Genomic DNA, 10069 nt, shown 5'->3' with positions numbered 1-10069 from the left:
AAAAAACAAAACAAAACAAAAAAACAAAACCGCTTTTGGACGAAACAGTATATCATTTTTAATCTACTCTTTGGGAAACAGTAGACTTCTCAGAGAAAACAATAGACCATTTTCTCGTCGACAGTTTCGTAGTGAAAAATGAAAAAATAAAATTATATACTAAAATCAAAACAGTAGGTAAATGGGCGAAACAGTAGGCCATTTTAACCACCTACGATTTTGTAGGCTAGTTTGAAACAAATCCTAATTTTTCGCTAAAAAGTGAGAAATCATTAATGAATTTGGTTAGATTAGTAATTTTCCAAAATAAAAAGCAACAAGACAAAAAGAAAAGGCGGTCACCTCAAAAGATAAACCAAACAATATTAGAAAGACAAAATTGCAAAAATGGTCCCTGTGGTATGCATCTTTTTGAGGTTTTAGTCCAAACATCGACTTTTTTGGATTTGTGGTCCTTATGAGCTGGTTTGTTTGTAGTTTTGGTCCCTCGAAAAACTGAAAAGACTAAAATACCCTTGAAGTATTTCTTTTTCATTTTTTTATCTATTTTTACAATTAAAAAAATTAAGAAAACTCTCTCTCTCTCTCTCTCTCTCTCTCTCTCTCTCTCTCTCTCTCTTTGAACCACCACCAGAGGTGGAAACCGGCCGCCAGAAAAGTGCAGCAGCCCTCCACAGCCCTCCTCTACCTTTTTCTCTTGTCAACTAATAACCCCAACACCATCTTCTACATGGGTACTTTCTCCGTCGCTCTGAAAGCTGCCAAAGATGAAGAACAAGCCACGAAGGGCTCGTCGGAGACACCAACTGCCACCTCTACCCCGTCTCTTCCATTCGTCAAGTAAGCACCTCCGACACCCCACTAGAATTGTTTTCCATTACAGCCTTCACCCCCCCCCCCCCCCACTATTTGTTTCCGGCAACGAGGACTCGACTCCTCCTTCTTATCGAACGGAACAACCCAAACACCACCTGAGAATTGCCACTCCTTCTGCCATTTCCGTTTGTGATTTTCGTCAGATCAGAAAAACAGCCAAGGGAAGCCGCCGCCTCTTTTCCTTCGCTAATCGTTACCGGAGGTCGATGTCCGCCCCTCCTCACGATTTCATCAGCCACTCCGATGTCAATGTTGCTGCCGATTTGTTTCCTCTTCCCCCGATCAGATGAAGACGCACTCCCTTTCGATTGTTCGTATGTGTTAAAGTGTAAATCTATAAATTGATTTCCAAATACGAAACGAAAAATAGTTCCTGCCCAAAAATATAAACCCATGTGAATCATTTTCCAAATTTTATGTGTGTATGTGTTGAAGAACTTGTGTATTTTGAAGAACAAGATAAACAATTGTGTGTTCAGGAGAGAGAGAGAGAGAGAGAGAGAGAGAGAGAGAGAGAGAGAGAGAGAGAGAGAGAGAGAGAGAGAGAGAGAGAGAGAGAGAGAGAGAGAGAGAGAGAGAGAGAGAGAGAGAGAGAGAGAGAGAGAGAGAGAGAGAGAGAGAGAGAGAGAGAGAGAGAATGGGATGTGGGCCCCACTTTATTATCAATAAAACATCAAATTAAATAGAAAAAAATATAAAAAATATATTAAGAGGGCAATTTAGTCATTTCAATTTTCGGAGGGACCATTTTTACATACAAACTAGTCCAAAATGACCACAAATCCAAAAAAGTCGTGGTTTGGACTAAAACCCTAAAAAAATGCATACCACAAGACCATTTTTGCAATTTTGTCTATTAGAAATTTAATTAACGTCACCAAAGATGATCAAAGAAAATAAGAATTTTAATTCAAAATTCAGAAAACATGACAAACAAACAATTTAGGTATTATCAAATGTTAAGTGATGTGATTTAAGCATCATCGATTTGGTAAAAAAATATAAGTGTAACTTCTTTTGATTAAAGATTAATAACTAGAACTAGTCAGTAGCCACACATCATACAAAAACTCAATTTGCCGATAAATGAATTACAATTTACTCGGTACAAAAAATTCAATTCATCAATAACTATGACCAAAACCGCTAAAAAATAGCATATCATACCCATAGTATCAAATCCCATCAGTCAATAATTCCATCACTACTATTGAAATGCCTCCTTTTATCACTAGGCAGATATACGCATGTTATTTCATTGATAAAAGTTCAACATCTTTCTTTTGCCACTAGATCATCTGAAGGTGCAGATCAGCCGCCTGTTGGGCAAGCTCCACCACCATAGCCTCATCAAAGAACTTATTGATGCTCACATCCTCGCTCATTCCCTATCAAAAAAAAAATTTATTTTAATATATATAGGGGTATTTTGGTCTTTTAAACAAAAATAAAATACCTTCCTACGCCTTGTTTTGACCATAAATTCACGTGCAAGGTACTGAATGGGTGCAGGCTCCAGTGGTCTTAACACAATGCTTTTGTCGAGTGGATCACCAGGAACAATTGCCCAGTGATCGAAAGCTGAAAGGGCAAATGCTTGACCTTGGGTATGATACCTTAAGTCTGTCTCAAAACCAAATGACTCGATTACAGGTAAAAACGCCTGAAAATTCAAAAATAATATATATTAAGTTGAAGTTAGAAGAAACAAGATAGAACCAATTGTTATCATTGTAGATTTAAAATACTGACCTTCACTATATAGGCTGGAGTTCCTGGTTGGGGTACATCAGCAGTTATATGTCCACGTCTACGAGATAACACCGTGTATATAGCAGGAACACAATCTATAGGTGTTTGAATCTGAAATTTAAATTTAAATTTAAATTTAAATATATAGGGAAAAGCAAATATATCCTATGTGGGCCCATCTGTTATGTAGGAAGGACATGACAAGATAAAACAGGTTGTACTGCTGCATTGGACTATGACTGATGTCAAAAGGACAAAAATTCTCAAAGGTGGGACAGAGACTCGCTCTCGATCTCGATCTCTCATCTGTGCAAAAAGACGTAAATCGTCATCGTCTAAAATATCCCTAAAAAGGTCCCGTCCAGGTAAATAAAAGCAGCCTAAGGCTGGCTGCGTTTGTTACACGGGATAGGACAAGCTTTCTAGGGATATTTATTTAGACGATGATGAGGGACGAGAAGGGCATTTACGTCTTTTGCACAGATGAGAAATCGAGAACAAGTCTCTGTCCCACCTTTGAGAATTTTTGTCCTTTTGACATCAGTCCTAGTGCAATACATGCCAAATGCAGTAGTACAACTTGTTTTGTCTTGTCATGTCATAAGTAATTAATAAAATAGGCCTAAATGCTGAAGTTTATTTAAAATTTCTAGAATATTTAGCTAGATAAAATGCAAATATAATATTTATAGGTATTATTACCTCAACATAATAGACAGGCTCCATAAGGCGTGGTGTTGCCATAAGAAAAGCTGAATAGGCGACACGTCGAGCTGTTGGAATGATTTGACCGGTTCCACGGTGTAATGGCTCTGGTGCAATTCTCGCATCTACTATTTTGAATTTAACATTACGGATTGGCTCATCACAAAGTGGGCCCTCACGTGCACCCCACTGGAACCTGTTATGTTTATATTATTATATATTAGTACTAAAGTCTCAAAACAAATTAAGGTTCAATATTCCATTCATTCCAAAAACCATATTCTCTTCTGTTACAAAATGATATTATTTCTACTTTCCTTATCAATCATTCACATTATCACAAGATTGTATTGCTAACAGATAAAAGATAAAAAGACCAACTTACCCTTGAACAATGGAATCCTTTACAGCATTCAACAAGCTTTTGTCAACTTCACTCGAGAGGGTATCGTCCAATAATATATTAGGACCCTGTAACATGATTAAAACATAATTTAAAATAACAAATAATATATTTGGCTATCTATTTGGTTTATATTTTTGTACCTGTTTATCGGGTCCAAAGGCCCATATAGATCTTGCAGCAAGAAGATCCCAATCATATTTGGTTTGAAAAAAGTCTCCTAATTTCTTTCTAGGCCAGTCCACACTTACAATACCATTCTCAATATCTTCTGCAAGTCCTCTCTCCAATGGCTCAGCAATCTAAACAATAAAAATAATATTAGATACAATTTTTTTATTAAAAAAAAGAGAGAGAAAAAAGATAATTCCAAAGAAAGGGTGTATAGCTTACGTACCATGGTAATTTTGTTTTTCTTGTTAGGAGTTTCAGCAAAGCATTTCATTGATGAAGACTCCACCACTGTTTCACAGAATGAAACAACTGGATCTGCCACCTGTTTGATACATAGAAGTAAGTAAGGATCTGTTTCGATTGGATGTAATGGAATGACAAAAGAATGGAATGGAATTAGAAAAAGGTAATGGAATGAGTCATTATATTCTGTGATCATGTTTGGTAGAGCTGTGCAAATGCAATGGATTTTCAAATGAATTTTAATGTTATATGTAAATACCATGTATATGTTTTAAAACCACATGTAAATACAATTTATAGCTTTAACTCCACTCTAAGTATTACTTAATTAATATGAATGAATTTTTTATTTACAAAAAAAAAAAAAAAAAAAAAAGATAAATGCTCATTAGAGTGCAACTAAAATCATGATAGAAAGTATTAGAAAATAAAATAGTAATATAAGTAAAATTGTAAAAGTTTTTTCCGTAAGAGATTTGTGCCCTTAACATTAATTAAAGAAAAATGGATTATATTACATTTTTTTCATTCCATCCCACAATGGAATGAAAAAAGAAACATAATAAATGTATACTTTATTTGATTATAATTAACACATTTCTTATTTACAAAATTAAAAAAGAAACATAATAAATACTCGTTAAAACCCATATAAAACTATAATAAAAAGTATATTTCCAAGTTATTCTTAGAAAACGAAACTGTAAATTTAATCAAAGTCGTAAAATCATTAAAAACGTTTTATATCATCAAAGATTACATTAACAAAAATCGATCACATTCCTTTTTTTTCCATTCCATTTTATGATGGAATGAAAATTATGAAAATGGAAAGAAGCACATTCCTTCAAAAATGATCCACTTCCACTCCATTCCATAAAACAAAACACACTTTTTTTCACTCCAATGAAATAAACCATTCCATTCCTTTCCCAAAATATAACTAAAAAAAAGTATCAACCAAATATTAGAAAATGAAAAATAATCAAATTACCTTAACTTCAACTTCTGAATACAATTCCCTGAGATCTTTCATAATCGAATCAAGATACAACTCTCCAGTTCCCAAAATCGTATGTTCACCAGACTCCTCAACTTTAGTAATTGCAAGTGGATAACTCTTACTAATCTTCCTCAACCCCTCCACCATTTTAGGCAACTCACTTGGATTCAAAGGCTCAGTAGCTGTTTTCACCACAGGAAGTGTATTAAACTGAAGAGCTCTAAAAATACACACATCCTCATCATATTCCACATTACAAAGTGTAGCAGTTTTCATAATCGAAGCATCAACACCTTCAATCAAAACCCACGAGCCAGGTGGCGCTTTATTAATGGGTATCCTATATCGCGCTTGATACACCCATAATTTTGTCACTTCTTTCACAGTCATATCTTCTTCATCATCTGGTGAATACCCTTCTCCAAGAACACGAACAGTTTGCCCTGTGTGAAGTTCCCCACTATAAACCCTACCAAATGCATCAAAAACACTACAATCTGATTTGGGATAGAGTTTAGTAATGTTGACCATGAGTGGACCAGATGGGTCACAACTTTCCATGGCTTTATAAATTCTTGAATCTTTGACTCCAGTGTAAATATGGTCAACCTTTCGAGGGGCAGCTTGTTTAGCAGAAGGGATATGGTTGACCAACATGTCTGTAAATCCAGTAGCTGACCCAAAAACTGAACTACAAGCTAATCTAAGTAAGGGTCTTACATTTGATTTATATGCAGCATTGCTTAAAGTGACACCAAGTTCAGCTAACGTTGTCTCAACACTCTTTTTATGTTCACCGATTACTTGACTGTAGATCTTGTAAAGTGGTTCTAAAATGAACTGGACAAATGACCGTTCTGCCCCTGCACTTGCGGCTTGTTTCTTTTTGAAAGCCCGAGTGGCGGGGTCGTAATAGTAATCTCCCCAAAGTCTTGAGGCGAATTTGTTGGCATCGAATGGGATTCCGTGAAGTTTGACATATAATTTGGCAAATGATTGGAGAGTGAAACACCAGCCTGCACTTCCACTAGCGAAACAGAGGTTGCCAGCTGTCGGATCGATGACCTGGACGTTGCCAGCTGTCGACGAGACTGCGGTGATGTGGTTGTTGATGACTTCGATTGTGTGTCTTAGTTTATGGTAGGCATCTCTAGGTGGTAGTTTGAGCTCTGTTATTAATCTGTCAACCTATATCAAGGGGTAGAATTGGAATTTCAGAAATGTATGTTACTATTATGAGTAAATAAATGCAAGTATATTGCTATTATACGTTAAGTATAAAGTAAAAAATTAAAAAGAATACCTTGTTTATCACAACTACAATAGGTAAGCGCTCTTGAATTGCATGTCGGATTGCCCTCTCTGTATTCACCTGTTGATAATCATCAATGTTAAAGAATACCAAAAATTTCATGTTTATGAGTTTATGGATATAAAAAGTTTATATTTTTATGTAAAGATCAAAGAAATGTTGTAACAGATGACTTACCATGACGCCTTCAGCAGCATCTACAATCAAAACTGCCCCATCAGCAAGCCTAAGAGCAGCAGTCATTTCATCAGAAAAGTTAACATGTCCAGGGGTATCCATGATATTACACATGTAGGATTTTGAATTGCTGTCTTCAAGAACAAGTGACATGGGAACTGCTTTGATTGATATCCTTCTCTCTTGTTCATCTACCCTTGTATCAGTGTATCTCATGTGTTTTTCACTGTTTTGATCAAAAGTTGAAATATGGTGTGTTTGCTCAACTAACATATCCATGAAAACAGTCTTCCCATGTTGCAAGTGTCCTACCAAAGCAACATTCCTAACCAAAGTGGGATTTGATGAAAGGCCTAAGAGAAATTGGGTTGACACATAGGTGGATGAATCTTTAACACCAACTTCAAACTTAATGTCTCTTACTGGTTTGATTATAGGTAGCTCAAGGGGTTGTTCATCTTCATCCATTACTAGTGTTTCCACATCTTCACCATAGACTTCTTCTGCAGTAGGGTAATACTTTTTGTCCTCTGCAAGAACAATCTGATTCTCCATATCAACATCATCGCCAGTTGTCATCCATCCATTGGGTCCAGCAGTTCCATTCTCTTCATCAGAATCGGCCCTCTCGTCTTCAGGCTTTTCTTGGAGATCTTCATCTTCATCTTCTCTATCACTCTCTTGATCAGACTCGATTTCAGGTCCAATGTAGTTTCCAAACTCATCATACAAGCTGTCATCCATCCTGCTATCACCAAAAAACTAAACAATTTCAGGATACATCAGTACCTAGCTACTGACACATGTTATGTGCTTTTTTTTGCTAACATTGCTAACACCAAGTCGCTACAGTAAACTTTAACATGTACATTCTTTTAACCACCATTATACAGATTAACACAGTTCACAATTATTTGTCAAAATTGAAGACTCCAATCCGTTTTAAAAGTAAGGTTAACAACTAACTTGCTACACCTCCACGACCTTTCTCTTTGGGACCGAGGGATCATATATTTTCGATTATAGACATATACAAGTACTGAAAAAACCAAAATATACACCAGATTTCACAACGTAAATCGAGCAGTTGCATAAAGAATGAAAAGAAACACTACCTAACAGTAACTAAACTGTCAATTAAGTTTACCTATTTAGGTTTTGCTCGATGCATATACTTTAAGAAAACAAATACAAAACCGTAACAATGAGCAGAGAATGTATGTTTAAGCTTCAAGGAAGAAAGAAAGCTAACCTGAAGCGTTGCCGGAGAAACTGCGAGTGGAGGGCCGGAGGAAGGGTTTCAGACGTTAACGACAGAAGGGTTTAAACTCTGCGTGACAGTGTGGGAGAAGGGTTCAGATTTCGCCCTTTGCTGCGAATGCAAAAGGCGGTGTAGTATAATTTAATAGGTTTCAATTTCGCCGCCTAATCTTTCGAATAATTCCACTTTAAACCCTATACTTTATTTAAATATGTTTGGATTGGTCTAAAAGAAGACCAAAAACAAACCTGTCTAGACGAGACCAGATCAAGACCGTCTTAACTGGTCCAAAAAAAAAAAGGACCGTTCCAAGACCGGACCGACCCAAGATCGATTAAAGACTAATCTGAAACCGGTTTCAGAAAGAAATAGAACTTGTTTGTGTTAATTAGTACATGTTTTTTTACACACATTATCCAATTTTTTCCTTATTTCTTTAACTAAAATTTAATGTATCATTTTTGTGTTATTCACGTTTGTAAAAGAAAAAACTCTAAACCGAAACCCAAAAACTGAAAAACATCTAAAGCGAACCGAAAAAGACAGAGACAAAGGGGGTGTTTGGCTTAGCTTTATACAGCCCAGAAGTCCTTTTTGAAAAAAAAAATGTTTGGCAAACTAATTTTAAAAGCTACTTTTGGAGTTTTTATACAAGAAAATGAACTTTTTGGAAAAGTCAAGAAATCCTGATTTTTTGTAACTTTTTCAAAAATAACTTTTGGGCTGTGAAAAGTTAAGCCAAACACCCCCAAAAAACTGCTAGACCTAGAAAAAACAAAGAACATGCCGAAAAATACCTGGTCCAAGATCGTTTGTAACCTGTCTGAAAAAACGAAGACTTTTCCAAGTCCAATTTTATATAATCAAATTGTCACATTCCGATAGGCAATGTACATCTTTTAACTAAAATTGCATAAAGGTCCAATGGGCCTCCTTTAAACAAACATCCACGAGATTTTGAAGTGATAAAATAGGTAGGCCTGGACTCATTGAACAATCGAGGAAAGGAGGGTTGAAGATACCTTTTTTTTTCTTACTCATAGATTTTAGGATAAATGTAATTATAATAAAAATTAAGTTTTATCTAGAAATTATATTTAAAAGGTTTTCTGAATTTAAATATAGTTCGATATCGTTGAATTTATTTGACCTATTATTAGTTTTAGCTAAAATAATTTACTGTTTTCTAATTGGTTGGTTATAGATAAAGTATATTTGATTATTAATTATTTTTGAAATTCAATAAAAATAAACAAAAATAATAGATTGGTCTACTTGACTCTAACTCTAACTAACCCATAATAGTAATCTACATGGATATTAACAAATAACCACTATAAATGAAAAAATTAATAAAAATATTTAGCGGATTAAGAAAGTAGTTTTTTTTTTGTCTATAATCGGTAATTTCAGACTTATCAACATATATAGTGTATATTTTTGGGTTTTTGTCATAAAAGGCTCTAATTTTACACAAAAAAAAAAACCAGTTATGTCCAAAGTCTTTTTTTTGCCACAGATGCCTGTATTACCGGAAAATTGGTTCATTTTTGCCCTTTAGCCAGATTTTACCTTCTAGGGATCAGTCACCTTTGTCATAAAAACTTTTATATTTACTTATCACCTCCACCACCACACTTTTCCACCACCACCGCCTTTTGCTACCAGCACCACCATCAGCCACACACAAACCACCACCACCACTACCGTCCATCATCCATCATCACCACCACTACCATCCATCATCCACCACCACCCAATGCTGCCCTTATACCTCCACCACAGAAACCCATCATCACACCACCATCATCTTCTCCACTCAAACACATATGGTTTCTTAACTGAAACACAAACATACACACACATTCAAGCAAGAATTCAGAAGTCAAAGAAGATTTTCAGAACAACTCAAAGAAGGAAATGATTTCAGATTCAGAACTTAAACAAGAAGAATTCAAACACAATTCAAAAATCAAACAAGATTTTTTTTGTTCTTGAAACGAGATTTTGGAAACAATATTTTTTTTTGTTCTTGAAACGAGATTTTGGAAACATAATTCAGAACCCAAACCTTCTTTAATTGAATTCAGAACTCAAAGAATTCAATTCCTTTTCCCAATCCATCTAAGGGGAACCAATCAATCCCCAAGCAGGTCCAAGTAT

The 10069-nt window shown here is 35.4% G+C and overlaps 1 protein-coding gene across 3 annotated transcripts; it reads right to left on the bottom strand.

The window, feature by feature from the left end:
• Nucleotides 1-1878: 1878 nt before the first annotated feature.
• On the bottom strand, nt 1879-8053 carry LOC111881884 (110 kDa U5 small nuclear ribonucleoprotein component CLO). Of its 3 annotated transcripts, none has more exons than XM_023878267.2 (11): nt 7898-8053; nt 6646-7390; nt 6460-6528; nt 5148-6344; nt 4134-4232; nt 3880-4038; nt 3719-3804; nt 3331-3529; nt 2629-2739; nt 2333-2539; nt 1879-2264 (listed from the first exon to the last, which is right to left on the bottom strand). In XM_023878267.2, exons 2-11 carry the CDS (start codon nt 7387-7389, stop codon nt 2166-2168), a joined length of 2970 nt encoding a protein of 989 aa, XP_023734035.1. In that variant the 5' UTR covers nt 7390; nt 7898-8053; the 3' UTR covers nt 1879-2165. The 3 variants fall into 3 exon arrangements, with proteins under 3 accessions (XP_023734035.1, XP_023734036.1, XP_023734037.1); XM_023878268.3 differs by having other exon boundaries at nt 6646-7393; nt 7898-8051; XM_023878269.3 differs by having other exon boundaries at nt 6646-7407; nt 7898-8045.
• Nucleotides 8054-10069: the final 2016 nt, after the last annotated feature.

This window comes from Lactuca sativa, chromosome 5 (assembly GCF_002870075.4).
Source record: "Lactuca sativa cultivar Salinas chromosome 5, Lsat_Salinas_v11, whole genome shotgun sequence".
Taxonomy (NCBI): Eukaryota; Viridiplantae; Streptophyta; class Magnoliopsida; order Asterales; family Asteraceae; genus Lactuca; species Lactuca sativa.
This window is presented reverse-complemented; position numbering and strand designations above follow the sequence as displayed.

What these genes read in the sequence shown, in the direction of transcription:
- LOC111881884 (XM_023878267.2), bottom strand. Translation starts at nt 7,389, where the DNA reads ATGGATGACAGCTTGTATGATGAGTTTGGAAACTACATTGGACCTGAA. An exon ending in CCTTTGGACCCGATAAACAG is followed by an intron (nt 3,805 to 3,879) that starts GTACAAAAATAT and finishes ATCATGTTACAG; the next exon opens with GGTCCTAATATATTATTGGA. An exon ending in AAGGATTCCATTGTTCAAGG is followed by an intron (nt 3,530 to 3,718) that starts GTAAGTTGGTCT and finishes TAAACATAACAG; the next exon opens with GTTCCAGTGGGGTGCACGTG.